Source organism: Podarcis vaucheri (assembly GCF_965113315.1).
Source record: "Podarcis vaucheri genome assembly, chromosome: 2".
Taxonomy (NCBI): Eukaryota; Metazoa; Chordata; class Lepidosauria; order Squamata; family Lacertidae; genus Podarcis; species Podarcis vaucheri.
This window is the reverse complement of record NC_138760.1, coordinates 20,336,281-20,351,609: the sequence shown is the minus strand read 5'-3', so window position 1 is coordinate 20,351,609 and position 15,329 is coordinate 20,336,281. Positions and strand designations below refer to the sequence as shown.

At 43.2% G+C, this 15,329-nt stretch overlaps 1 protein-coding gene across 1 annotated transcript in view; it reads right to left on the bottom strand.

The window, feature by feature from the left end:
• The window catches only part of DIP2B (disco interacting protein 2 homolog B), a 191,883-nt gene that overhangs the window by 58,570 nt on the left and 117,984 nt on the right, over window positions 1-15,329 (bottom strand). Inside the window, exons 3-4 of the mRNA XM_082212954.1 lie at window positions 13,660-13,782; window positions 7,174-7,299 (exon numbers count right to left, since the gene is read on the bottom strand). Coding sequence (XP_082069080.1) covers window positions 7,174-7,299; window positions 13,660-13,782 — 249 coding nt within the window. The remainder of the gene's footprint in view (window positions 1-7,173; window positions 7,300-13,659; window positions 13,783-15,329) is intronic.

Here is a 15,329-nt window from a genome sequence, read left to right as displayed (position 1 = left end):
AGTGTCACATCCTAGGCTTGCCTATAACTTGAGTCAGCTACATGATTCAGCATCAAAGTTGTTTTTTAAACTCCTTGCTGTATCATTTCACTAAAGCTTATGTAGGTTGCTTTAAAAAGCATGTCTTGTTATATCATTTCACTAAAGCTTATAGGTTGCTTTAAAAAGCACGTCTTGTTTAACTTTGACAAAGTTTTAAAATGTAGGTTGAATAGCATGCAACCTGTACTCAAAGGAGATACCGTAGAACCTCAGCTTACGTTACCCTTGGGTAACATAAACTTCGGGTTGTGAAAGCTGCAAACCTAGAAGTATTTTTCTGTGTTTCGCTGCTCACGCATGTGCAGAAGCACTCTACTGCGCCACACACATGCGCAGAACAGGCACCTCCGGTTGTGGAAACCCTGGGATCCGAACGGAGCTCTGGAACGGATCCCGTCCACAACCGGAGGTACCACTGTATTCGCAAAACAGACAGATGATCTTTCTCCTGAGACACACACACAAAAGATCATTCCTGGCTTCATACCTCATGGATCACATCATAACTTAGTTTTCCTGGTTGGTTAACCAATACAGTATTAAGGCAGAGATCCCTGGTTCAGCTATAATGGGGAACTCTGGTTTAATACAAGTCAGATTCTTTGCACTGAGACTGGCATTTGGCAAAGGAGGAAAGGATGAGACAGAGGACTCCAACACTCCAATCAGCTCCAACACTCACTCCCAGCTTTGTAGACCAGGAAGCTGGAAAATATCATCTAAATTGAGCATTCTCCACTGGGAAGCACACAGAACACAGAGAGCCTGCACCTTTATCCCGCAACCCTAAACATTCTCCAGAAAGAAGGGAGGAAGATACAGGCTGAAGCTATGGCACACTCCATGAAAGCATCCAATCTTTCCTGACCCTAATCCTGAACTGGATTCATGGTTCAAATGGTAATTTTAATTTGCAATGTCTGGGTACGGTCTGAAGGTGATTACCAGGGAACCACATGCATGCTGCCCTGCATTCTCTGATGGAAGGCGGACAGGATATATAAATGTAGGTAAATAAATAAAAAAACATATTTAGCTCTCATAGGGCCCTTCAACATTATCTTAGCAGCATGGCAGCAGCTGCTGCACTGCCCATTCTGCCTGTGCCACTCTGTTAACACACTGCAACAGTTTCTGTGCTGCTAAGACAACATCAGAAGGTTCCTTCAGCTGCAGAAGGAAATGTGTGTAAGGGCAAAAAAATAAAATAAAGCTTGCCGGGTAACAAATTGCGAGTAGAAAGATAAGCAAATCTGTTTTATTTCATTTAAACTTATTAACTAAAATGTTTCAAAAGGCCAACTCAATTTCTACCCCCATGTGGACTTTGGAATAATATTTTAGAATAGGAACAGGAGGTCCACCAAATGTACTCTCTACATTTGCAATGAATGGATGCCTTGGTTAAGATGAAACTAGAAGATAAAAATTAACTGCAGCCCTCTGGTTCATGATACACTTCCAGACCAGTCTATAAAGTTCCAAGACACCCCTGCTGCACATGTGTCCAGTTCAATTTTGCCCCATACCGGTCCATTCTGGGAGAATAGCAATGGGTGTTGAGAGGGTCTATAATTTTTTTCCTTTTTTGCTTTTCCTGCAAGGGGAACACATTACATTTAAAACATCTGGTCTGGCAAAGGTCAAAAGAAATACCCATGAATACATTCTGCTTCAGTCTTCTAAGAAGAGAAGAAGAAGAGGAGTTTGGATTTGATATACCGCCTTTCACTCCCTTTAAGGAGTCTCAAAGCGGCTAACATTCTCCTTTCCCTTCCTCCCCCACAACAAACACTCTGTGAGGTGAGTGGGGCTGAGAGACTTCAAAGAAGTGTGACTGGCCCAAGGTCACCCAGCAGCTGCATGTGGAGGAGCGGAGACACGAACCCAGTTCCCCAGATTACGAGTCCATCGCTCTTAACCACTACACCACACTGGCTAAGGTCCTGAGCCCAGGAAACTCTACCCCTGAACCATCATATGAGCATTCATGTGCTCAGCCTTGAAATTACCCTCAATCATTTAGACGCAACGGAAAACCATGCTTTCCTACTACGAGAGAATGATCTAAAGCAAGCCCCAGACTTGGATGCTCCCCACCCCCATGCCTACAAGAAAAAGAAGCTTTTGGTTATAAACTAACTACAGTTCCCTGTGGCATCTGAACTCAGAAACTGTTTTAAGCAGAGGTTAGATGCTCAACTATCAATAATGTTGTAACTAGATTTCCTGTCTTGGCACGAGTTTGGACAAGGTGACCTTTGAGGTTCTTTTCTAGGGTTCCATCTGATCCTGTAGACCAGCCCTTGACCACCTGGTACCTGGCAGATGTTTTGGACTACAACTCTCAGGTGCTGGTTGAGCTGATTGGAGTTGTAGTCTAAAATATAGGAAGGGTACCAAGTTGGTAATGGCTTCTAAGGAGTATTGCCCAATGGAAGCTCATCCCACAGTGAACCATTCGTTTGTAAAGCGAAGCTCCATGCTTTGTGCTGCAAATAGGTTTGTGTTGTGTACACTACTGTTATGTCAGTGTTTTTTGCAGCAAACAAATACACTATAGATGATACACAGATAAACACGGATCTATGCATGTGCCTGGAAAACTTTATTGGGCCAGGTTATCTAGATACATACACAGTGGTACCTCGGGTTAAGTACTTAATTCGTTCCAGAGGTCTGTTCTTAACCTGAAACTGTTCTTAACCTGAAGCACCACTTTAGCTAATGGGGCCTCCGGCTGCTGCCGCGCCGCCAGAGCACGATTTCTGTTCTCATCCTGAAGCAAAGTTCTTAACCCAAGGTACTATTTCTGGGTTAGCGGAGTCTGTAATCTGAAGCGTATGTAACCTGAAGTGTATGTGACCCGAGGTACCACTGTACAATGGTGTTTTAATGTGTGTGCGCACATGCAAAAACTAAAGGTAGTCATCTTGACCCATAAAAAAGATTAGAGAATTCATATTTAGACAATGCCTTTATTTAGGCCGCCCATTATATGTACATATATGTGTGATGTGCATATCATGCATGTGCTGCAGGGTACTTTATGGTATGCTGGCAGCAAATATATTAGCATAAAACATGGAGCTGCCCTGAGATCACAGAGCAACTTGGTTTCTCTTCCCTGTGAATTCAGGCTGAACAAGTCTCTTGTTTTGGCTCCAAGGAAGTGATATCCTCCATTAAACCTGTCATGTGCTGTGGGTTATGGTTATGCCTTTAAATGTTCAATGTCTTTAAAAACCACTACAAGCCCTACTGGGAGTGGTTAATGAACCTTAATGCCGTCTTTTTCTTCGGATCAAATGCAGAAGACTGCACACATGGGGAGGGGGTTTGTAGCATTTAGCCCAGTATGAGGGCTCCCAAGTTCCTCGTGGGTGACCTAATTGTGTAGAAATTCAGATTCTTTTCAGAGGACTTGAATTACTGCCATCTCATTTCTCAGTGTGAGCCTGAATTCATTCCCTAATGTCATGAGGTTATATTACTTCAGCATCTCTATTTGTAGGGGTCCTTTGTGTGCCTAGATATTACTCAGTCATGTGGACCAGCATATCAGCAAAGAGCCACATGTACAACAAGGATTAAAATCCTGAGGATATTTCTCCTTCGCCCCCCTGTGTGTGAGTTTGTAGTCAAGCCCACATTGTGCTTTTGACTGAGTAAAGTTGGCTGCAGCAGAAGCATTAAAAGGCCAAGGTGGTAGTGATTTCTAAAGGTGACATCTGAGCTCATGAAACTAGTTTCTTTAAACTAGTCAATCTGTGGGGCATTCAGATGATGTTCATAGAATCACAGAGTTGGAAGAGACCACAAGGGCCATCGAGTCCAACCCCCTGCCAATCAGGAAACACCATCAGAGCACTCCTGACATATGGTTGTCAAGCCTCTGCTTAAAGACCTCCAAAGGAGGAGACTCCACCACACTCCTTGGCAGCAAATTCCACTGTCAAACAGCTCTTGCTGTCAGGAAGTTCTTCCTAATGTTTAGGTGGAATCTTCTTTCTTGTAGTTTGGATCCATTGCTCCGTGTCCGCTTCTCTGGAGCAGCAGAAAACAACCTTTCTCCCTCCTCTATGTGACATCCTTTTATATATTTGAACATGGCTATCATAACACCCCTTAACCTCCTCTTCTCCAGGCTAAACATGCCCAGCTCCCTTAGCCGTTCCTCATAAGGCATCGTTTCCAGGCCTTTGACCATTTTGGTTGCCCTCCTCTGGACACGTTCCAGTTTGTCAGTGTCCTTCTTGAATTGTGGTGCCCAGAACTGGACACAGTACTCCAGGTGAGGTCTGACCAGAGCAGAATACAGTGGCACTATTTCTTCCCTTGATCTAGATGCTATACTCCTATTGATGCAGCCCAGAATTGCATTGGCTTTTTTAGCTGCCGCTAAATTGTTGAATTTGGTCCAACCAGCAGTGCCAATGGCCGGGGTGGTAGCTGTAGTCTATCAGTGTCTGGAGGACTACAAGTTCCCAATTACCTGTTTAAACTATGGTTAGTGAGAACAAGCCAGGATCAAACAGTGGTTTCAGATGTTAGTTTATTCTCACTAGAGACTAAGAGTCTCATGCTCCGAGTGGATTCAGATTTTGGAAGAGGCTACCCACACTTACAACCTATTCAATGTTATGATGCTGCTGGGGGGGTAGGGGGTGCACTAACAGAAAGTTCAACTAAACTTATACATGGCTTCTTATTTATGGAGTGGGAGCTCCATTGCCCAAATGCTGCTTAAAGCTCATGAGCCAAGCAATTATGTCTCCACCACTTTGATCACCATTAATCAGCTATCCTGAGTAGTGCTGTCAAGGCTGATCAAAGCCATAAGGAGATTCACTTTTCCCAGGGCTGCTGTCTGTCCCCACTGACAGTTAACAGCTGGTTGGCACCATGAACCCCAAATTCCTGCTAATCAAACACCCAGAAGACTGACAGAAATGAGTGTCCCCAAATCACTGGCACATTAATGAGAATTATTATGCTGAATAAGCTGCTCAGTTCTAATATCGCAAGTTTACAATAAGGGGAGCAGTAATTGCTCCTGTGAATAGACTCTGTTGACTATACAGTATACGGATTTTTTTCAAATGCATAATCAGGGCCCATAAAATCGTGCAGCTTTCCCTGAATTCCACTAGAATGGGAGCATCTGAATGCCATCTTTGTACATTTACTAGCTCATTAGTCACAACGGCGTGTTCAAAAGCAATTAACTTGACCCCACAGTGGCTCTAGAACTTGGGTTCAAGAAATGTCAAATAGGGAAGAGTTTAGCTTATGTGCTGCCATCTAGCTCTGCTCAAAAGAGGGAAATGCAGACCAACTTGCCACATCAACCAAGGAAGCCATCTTGCAACCAGGCAAGAGAGAATCTGATGATACTCCTGATGGCAAACTCTCTGGAGGGGCCACATGGCAAAAAGGTGTGTGGGCCAAAGCTAAAACAGGGTTAGGCCAAAGAAAGAAAGAAAGCCCTTTCCAAGGCTAAACTAGAAGTTTAGAGGGCAACCTAAATTAACTCCCTAAATTAACTTGAAGGGCAATCCTAATTAGCGTGGGGTCTCCATTTATTTATTTTTATGATTAAAATGAATTGAAAACGAATTGACAATAAATGAAACTCAAACTGAAAATTAACTTGTAGATAATTCAAACTCCAACACCACCCAATGTTTACATTTTTTAAAATTACATCCTAGGTCAGGAATTCCGCTCCGGCGGGAAGGTAAACGGCGTTTCCGTGCGCTGCTCTGGTTCGCCAGAAGCAGCTTAGTCATGCTGGCCACATGACCCGGAAAATGTACGCCGGCTCCCTCAGCCAATAAAGCGAGATGAGCGCCGCAACCCCAGAGTTGGTCACGACTGGACCTAATGGTCAGGGGTCCCTTTACCTTTACCTTTTAGGTCAGGAATTAGTAAGATGTGTAAGATGTTCACTTTGGCCACAGACAGTCCTGAAGACTTTTAAAGTTGGTTAGTGATTTGGAGCTGCAAAAAGGATGTGGGGAGATCACTACTTCCAATTTGGTCCCAAGGCTGGCCATGTTCATATGTTCATTTCTGATCCTCTCAAATGATTTCCATGTGCTCCTATAAAAATTCCCAGAAGCACACTGAGCTCTTCTGCTGAACTCTGTGTAGTCCCCTTACCCTCGCAAGCCCCCTATGCTGCTATCCTCACTGCTACACCTGACTTTTCTTAGAACAGCACAACTACTGCTGGTAAATATGGCAGGGGGCTGGGGGTCAAGATATGGGCCCCACCCCGACTATAAAGCAACTTATGTCATAAAAAGGCTGAATAGCTTCACCACCGTCTCACTACAATGCTGATTTTTTTTTCTATTTTACTTGAATGAGAAGAGTGTAACACCCAGACATTACAGGACTGTTGGCATGAGCCTAAGCACACTAAGTGTGTAAAGCTGTTTTTACACAGCCCTTCACTTCACTCACGGCACTGCCTGAGAAAAAGAAATGTGTACTCATTAATGTTTGATAGCAAAACCACCGGGATCTGTAGCAAAGCCATCTGATCTCTTTTATTGGAGATCTCAGTAAATAAGGACCACCTTAGGCCGCTCTATGAACAGGAAACGCCTGCCAACCACACGGTAAGTGGTTGTGGTTAACGTTTAAAAGCCTGCCTGGAAGCCCTGCCCTACCATATGAAAGCCCTGTAGCCTAATCCAGTATAATCTGATGAGACAGCAGTGAGAAAAATCAACTCTGTACACACTCAGGAGCACTCCATTCTTCACTATTTCTTCTTAAGTAGTAGGACTCAGCCCTCCAAACACTGAAAACAATTGCTGCACTTGAACTGATTAATTGTAAAGTATTTTAATTCTCATTACCCATGTGCAAGCTTCAGATCCTTTGGATGTAAATTATGGATTAAGACAAAAACACAAAGATTTTTCATTTCAGAGACTTAAGAAGGGTAAGGAGCTTTCACCTCTTACCAAAACAAACACCAACCATAAGTGTGAGGACATAAAGAGAAAAAAATGGAATTCTTTAACCGCGGCTCAAGTGTGAAAGAGCCAACTGAAACGCTATTGCAAATTTAAGATTCCAATCAGGAATTCAAGCAGATACGGGTAGATCTCTAACCTGGAGGGGTGCAGGCATCAGCTGGAGACTGTACAAACGTGGACCGTCTTTTTGTTGGCATGGGCAGGGCCATCTTCTGTTCCTTGTGTTTTGCCAATGCAGCTTGCACTGCCTCCGTATGGATGTCTGCAGATGGGGGTGGAAATCAGTGAGTACATCAGAAATCTGCATGGTAGAAGACGACGTCAAAGCCACCTATTGGGCTATCCTTCTGTAGCTGTGTAAGAAATGCCGGGCATCTAGCCACTTAGGCAAGGTTAGGTGTAATGGAACTGGGCATACTTACAAATCCCACAAATTTGGCCAAAGCTGCATCTTTCTCTGTCTCTCTCATATACACACCCTGCTACACACCTATTTTAACTTGCTTTCTGCTTACTTCGTAAGTGTTGCTAGAAAAATGAAACCTGTGCTGTTAATAAAGATAGTGCAACTTGTACAGCACATTGGCGACAAATATCCACACAGTTGTTCGGAAATAATTTTACACCATTTATCAAATATGTGAGAAAGAGACAATTACTTACAAAGTGCCATGAAAACTTACAAACTACCTAAAATAAAGTGAACTTGCAATATCAGATTTTATGCCGTTCCTACAAATTCTTAACTCCCCAAAACTGATGATTCCCCAAAAAGAGAGCTCAACAACTTTGTCCAGATTTTCACTTTTGGGAATATGGCAACCCTATAATATAATGAATAGATACAATATATTTTCAAAGGTGCAATTAACATTCTTCCCCCCCCCCCCAAATGTTTATTTGCAAACCAGAATTGCAGAAAAGAGGAGATTGATTAAAACCAAAAGAGCACAGTCCAAATATGGGACATGAAATCCCAACTGATTACCAATAAAAAATTTTCTGCCATCATTCATCCTCACCCATGTCAAGGTCTAGGAAACTTGACTGAGCCATGCCCAAACATTCTAGGGAGTGAGAACCAATTCTAAACAGGGTGCCTGCTATAAGTGAAACTAACTGTGAACACCTCTGTATGAGACATGCACATAAAATGCTGCAAGTGCAAAGTTTCTTTCAATTCAGAACCCTGAACGTCTGGGGTTGTTTTCTAACCACATTACAGGGGAACAGCACCAGTACTGCCAGTTGTGGAGAAATTACTTTACTACAAAGGTCCTAAAGTGGGGGTATCATTGAGAAAAGTGTATGTTTTTATAGCTGCCTCTTTTTAAATCCAACTCATGCTAGACAACCAGCTTTCTCTGTACTACAGAGATATAAGAGCCCCAGAATATGTTCAACATAGGATCCGCATCCTTTAATTCAGTGAAAACCCCCAACTTAAACTGCATAGCAAAACACCCAGCCAGGGGATAGGCCAGTACAGATTTGAGTTCCTTTTTTGTTACCAGTCTTAAAGTGTGTTTGTCTGTGTGGGTGTGTGGTAGAGTTTTGGAACCCTACACAAAAGCATGGCAACTTTGCTGTTGGGAAGAAGAGGAGAAAAGTTCACCAATTTGCACAAAGCTAAAACAGTAAGTATGGCTGACAAGTCACATAGCCCATAGACCCCAAATCATATCCCATGCAAATTGTTGGGCTCTATCCACACACCCACATAGAGCTACAGCTGTTAGTCAATTCTGCCCTCAATAGAATTTTTCCTAACAGCATTTGAACATATCTGATGCTTTGCTCTCAAAGGCCTGGTACAGCTTTGTGAGTTCAGCAGCAGCAGCAGCCTGCTCATGTTTGAACACTGTGCACCAGAAGGGCCATTTCAGCAAGCTGACAGGGACCAGGGGGATTAGCCTGAAGGAGATTAGGCAAAAAGAAAAAGAGTTCATGCTGTAAATGCCAACTACTGAACATGACTCATCTGGACAGGCACAGTAGTTCAATGCTACAGATGAAACAAATGCCACATGATTCATATACTTCAGGAACGACTTCTTTTTCAGGAGCACAATAAGAGGGAACAAATGGTGATGGGAAGGTTATTTTACCAAGAAAGGCAGGAAACACTTGTATGCTGAGAGGATTTAGCTGAGCGGGGCTGAAAACAAATTTCCGGATTGGCTGGTGACTTTGGAGTGGTGGTGCACAAATTGGACAAAGGCAGAAAAGCAAATTATGATTCAGGACTCAAGAGTTTAACAATGTTAAACTCCACGAGGGTGGAGCAAGGACATCATCAAAAGCTACCTGCAAGGCACAGAATTGAGGATAACGCAAACAAGCTGAGGAACATAATACTAAAACTAAGGAAAGCTAAGACTCTTGCGAGTCCCACGGACTGCAAGAAGATAAAACCTATCCATTCTTAAGGAAATCAGCCCTGAGTGCTCACTGGAAGGACAGATCATGAAGCTGAGGCTCCAATACTTTGGCCACCTCATGAGAAGAGAAGACTCCCTGGAAAAGACCCTGATGTTGGGAAAGATGGAGGGCACAAGGAGAAGGGGACGACAGAGGACAAGATGGTTGGACAGTGTTCTTGAAGCTACCAGCATGAGTTTGACCAAACTGCAGGAGGCAGTGGAAGACAGGAGTGCCTGGCGTGCTCTGGTCCATGGGGTCACGAAGAGTCGGACACGACTAAACGACTAAAAAACAAAGAAAATCATTCCTAATTTTTAATAATGCTCACTAGTCTGACATGAGCCCCGAAGAGCCAGTGTGGAGTAGTGGCTAGAGCCTAAGGACCTAAGAGATTGGGGTCCAAATCCAAAGCTCGCTGGGTGACCTTGCACCAGTCACTGCCTCTCAGCCTGACTTAACTCACAGGGCTGTTGTGCAGATTAAATCAGATGGGGGGGGGGAGACCACCTATGCCACCTTGAGCTCTTTGGAGGAAAAGGTGGGGTAAATGCAATCAATACTGGAGAAGAGTGCAATCCTGGAGAAGAGAGACTAGTGGGGTGCCACAGGGTACTGTCTGGGGCCCGGTCTTATTCAACATCTTTATCAACGACTTGGATGATGGACTCAAGGGCATCCTGATCAAATTTGCAGATGACACCAAACTGGGAGGGGTGGCTAACACCCCAGAGGACAGGATCACACTTCAAAACGACCTTGACAGATTAGAGAACTGGGCAAAAACAAACAAGATGAATTTTAACAGGGAGAAATGTAAAGTATTGCACTTGGGCAAAAAAAATGAGAGGCACAAATACAAGATGGGGGACACCTGGCTTGAGAGCAGTACATGTGAAAAGGATCTAGGAGTCTTGGTTGACCACAAACTTGACATGAGCCAACAGTGTGACGCGGCAGCTAAAAAAGCCAATGCAATTCTGGGCTGCATCAATAGGAGTATAGCATCTAGATCAAGGGAAGTAATAGTGCCACTGTATTCTGCTCTGGTCAGACCTCACCTGGAGTACTGTGTCCAGTTCTGGGCACCACAGTTCAAGAAGGACACTGACAAACTGGAACGTGTCCAGAGGAGGGCAACCAAAATGGTCAAAGGCCTGGAAACGATGCCTTATGAGGAACGGCTAAGGGAGCTGGGCATGTTTAGCCTGGAGAAGAGGAGGTTAAGGGGTGATATGATAGCCATGTTCAAATATATAAAAGGATGTCATATAGAGAAGGGAGAAAGGTTGTTTTCTGCTGCTCCAGAGAAGCGGACACGGAGCAATGGATCCAAACTACAAGAAAGAAGATTCCACCTAAACATTAGGAAGAACTTCCTGACAGTAAGAGCTGTTTGACAGTGGAATTTGCTGCCAAGGAGTGTGGTGGAGTCTCCTACTTTGGAGGTCTTTAAGCAGAGGCTTGACAACCATATGTCAGGAGTGCTCTGATGGTGTTTCCTGCTTGGCAGGGGGTTGGACTTGATGGCCCTTGTGGTCTCTTCCAACTCTATTATTCTATGATTCTATGAATACATAAATGATCAGAATTTGGGCACTTCTCCCTGCCACCCAATACCCTCTCACTTGTTGATCCAGCCAATACATGAGATCATCTGAATCCAGAGCTGTGCTAGTGGTGGTGGTTTTAAGTACTGCTATGCAGGATCCTCTGCAGCTCCTCCAAAATATAGACAGGAGGGGTTTGTGAGCTGCAAGCAAGTAGAAAATTCAAAGTGGTACCACATCTTCTCCCTCTGTCTTATCTAGCACTAAGTAGTAGAAATTTGGACATCAATGAGCCTAAAATCCTAGTTGCAAGATCTTGGCAAGATCTAATACCTGCTGGAGTTTGGAGACTCATGGTAGCTGCAGATGCTCACAAGAAGCAGACAGAAGTCTGATTATTTCTCTCATCACTAGGTGGATGCATGTATCCTCCATACCAAGATGCATGTCTGAAAGGAGCAACACATAACTTGCCACAGAGGATGGGTGAATCTCCTCACTCCGCTCTCTCACAAGGGCTGGAAACAGCAGACAGAGGTGCTGAGAGGCCCACTTTATGTGAACGTCTCAGGTTGCCTTCAGTGGGCAGAGAGGATATGTTGCACATGGAAACATTTATTTATTTTTTTAAAGTAATATTTATTGAAATTTTACAAACAATAAAAAGTTTCAAAGTTTGAACATAAAAAATAAGAACAAAAAAGAACCCTAATAGAAAAAAGAACTACAAAGATACAAAAACAAAACACATGAAAAATGCAAAATAGAAAGCAGTTAACAAAAAGGGGGAAAAAAGAAAAAAATCCATATTTTCATATCTTATACTTCATTTACTAGTTTCCTGACCTCCTCACACCTCCCTTTTTGTATTCCAGTTCAGATATTTAATTCAGCAAGTCCTTACCCTCTATCATTTATCCTTGCTCAGCATCTTAGCCTATTATAAATATATATTTTCCACCATTATCAATCCATATTTACATATTCTTGTTAATCTTTTTACCAATACCACTTAATTTCAATCCAACATCCCTTTAACATTCATTAATTTTACAGTATTTCTGCAAGTAGTCTTTAAATTTCTTCCAGTCTTCTTCCACCACCTCTTCTCCCTCATCTCGGATTCTGCCAGTCATTTCTGCCAGTTCCATGTAGTCCATCACATTCATCTGCTATTCTTCCAGTGTGGGTAAATCTTGTGTCTTCCAATACTTTGCAATCAATATTCTTGCTGCTGTTGTTGCATACATAAGCACATGGAAACATTTTGGATTGCACTGCATCTTGCAGGTTTCTGTCTGATGGAGTGAACCTTGGTATTTGGTAGGAGATTGTCCCGAGGTCTTGGAAACAAAGGATGCACATGTCATCCAGTGAAACAGAGTTTGAGGTGTGATAACTGATTCCAAAATGTGAAGAGACATACAGTGGTGCCTCTGGTTACGTACTTAATTCGTTCTGGAGGTCCGTTCTTAACCTGAAACTGTTCTTAACCTGAAGCACCACTTTAGCTAGTGGGGCCTCCCGCTGCTGCCACACGATTTCTGTTCTCATCCTGAAGCAAAGTTCTTAACCTGAGGTACTATTTCTGGGTTAGCGGAGTCTGTAACCTAAAGCATATGTAACCTGAAGCATATGTAACCCGAGGTACCACTGTGTGTGTGTGTCTGTGTGTGTGTGTGTGTGTGTGTGTGTGTGTCTATCTATCTATATAAAAGACAGCATAAATAAAATTCTCATTTTATTCTCACAACCCTGTGAGATAGCTTGTGGTAAGATATATTGAGTTGCATGGCTGCAGGGGGATTTTAACACGGGTAAACATATCTTCAGAAATCTGAAATGCTATCACATGGAGGATGGAGCAAGCTGGTTTTCTCCTGCTCCGGACGCTAGGGCCCAAATTGATGGATTCAAGTTACTAGAAGGAAGATTCTGATGGAACACCGGGAAGAATTTCCTGACAGTAAGAGATATTTGATAGTGGAACAGACTTCCATGGGAGGTGACAGGCTTTCCTTCCTTGGAGGTTTTTGAAGCTGAGATTGGATGACCATCTTTCATGTATGATCTAGTTGAGATTCCTGTATTGCAGGGGGTTGGACTAGATGACCCTCGGGGTACCCTTCAACTCTACATTTCTATTATTCCATTCCCATATCTGAATCCAACATGCTAGACACTGGCCTCTGGTAGTGAATGCTCTACTTAAGGATGTATTTTTAGAAAAGCGTTTTAAAAGACTGAAAAAGAAGTATGACACGAAAGGCCTTTTCTCCTTTAAAATCTAAGACTCTAGTAAAGGCAGCTTGAAGGCTTTCCTCTGCAACCACGCTTGAAGTGGACAACAGAGCAGAACTCAAATCCCAGCCAGAAGAACGATGCAGCAAATTCTACAGGAAGGATTTGGAATGAAAATGCTAAACTCATAGCCCCAATGTATAAATCCTGGAGCTGCACTCAGCTAGGTTTTACTTAGAGTAAACTCATATGAAATCAACAAAGCTAAGTTAGTGATCTCCAATCATTTTCATGGGTCTACTCTGAGGATGACTACCATTGGCTACAATCTCCCGATTTGATTTTTTTTAAAAAGGTAAAAAAAACAACAACCCCTCAATGTTTCTCAGATGAATCTGTAGTAGCCTTACCGGATCGATAGCGTTCATCTCTAGCTCCCCCAGATCGTGCCCGATGATACTTGGATGAAGATGGTGCTGCTGCTGGAGTGGGTGTCTGATTTCGGGGTTCCTTTTGCAGACCTGGGTCGACCCCTGGGGAAATATTACCAAAAAAATACTACTTTATGAAAGAGTCAAAGAAAATAAATGGCTTCTTTCGACCAGCATTCAGGATCTGTATTGGCTGATTGCCCAGTAATGATATAGGTACTTTTGCATGCAAATGAGAAATTGACAATTGGCAGAATTTTTTCTAGCAAAATCTTACACAATTGCATCAAGTTGTGGGATTTCCTTTACTGAGACTTTGAAGAAGGTAAAAAGGTAAAGGTAAAGGACCCCTGGACGGTTAAGTCCTGTCGAAGGCGAGTATGGGGTTGCAGTGCTCATCTTTCTTTCAGGCCGCGGGAGCCGGCATTTGTCCACACACAGCTTTCCAGGTCATGTGGACAGCATGACTAAACCGCTTCTGGTGCAACGGGGCATTGTGATGGAACCCAGAGCGCACAGAAACGCTGCTTACCTTCCCACCACAGCGGTACCTATTTATCTACTTGAACTGGTGTGCTTTCAAACTGCTAGGTTGGCAGGAGCTGAGACAGAGCAATGGGAACTCACCAAGTCGCAGGGATTCAAACCTTTTAAGAACAGGCTACATGACCATCCACAAAAAGATTCTTTGAATATTACAGCACAGGTAGAAAAAATCCCATGAGTCTTGAATGCCTATATCCATACATATGATATAGTGCTATCTAAGCTTATAAAATATTCAACCAAGGGTCAACTTGCTAACTTAAAAATTAGTTGCCAACAGCAAGGAACACGCAACAGCATTCAGCCCTGGTCTAGAATAGCAAACAGCATCCAGCTCATGATGTTAATTTATCTGGTCCTTACACAGTACTTGTAGAACATGCATAGGGGCCACAAGGTTTTAAGCAGAGGGAAGGATGAAGTGAGGGCAGAAATTGGAGCATGTGCTGACCAGATGCCTGCACATTTAAGCAACATTTGGAGAGTCTTAACTCCCACCCCAATTACACTGCCCATGAAGGAACTAATAATTAAGTCATTATGCTTTTATCAGGAACATGAACAGCAACTGACAGAGTGCAGTGCAGATGACGCACAACTAGGCACAAGCCTTTAGCGTTCTGCAGGCTGAAACATAGGCAAAAAAATGCATTCTCCTAGCAGGGCAGATAACAACATCTCCCAGCTGAGCAAGTAAGTGGCAGTTTATACCTCCTCTAGGAACAGCAAAGCTATCTCAGCTGCATTTCCCAGCCCTAGAAATCTATGAGGAGCAACCTGAATAACCTTGCAATGTTTTTCCCCAACACAACAGTCGTAGTTGCATACGCTTCCCCCTTCCTTATTCTTTAGGAAAAGGAGAGTGTCAGAATGAGGAGGTTGGGGGAAAATATTTGCAGCTGGGTTCAGTTTATTCTTGTATGTACATTCATCAGCAAATGTATGCATGTAGATTCATGAACCCAGAAGGATGAGTGCAGTGGGGGGAAAGCATTTGGGGAGGAAAATATTACCCATGGAACTTGTTACTTCCAAACTTGAGTCAAATAAGAAACTGATCAGAGTATGTCAATCTAATTCCTGATATTTCATAACCTCCAACA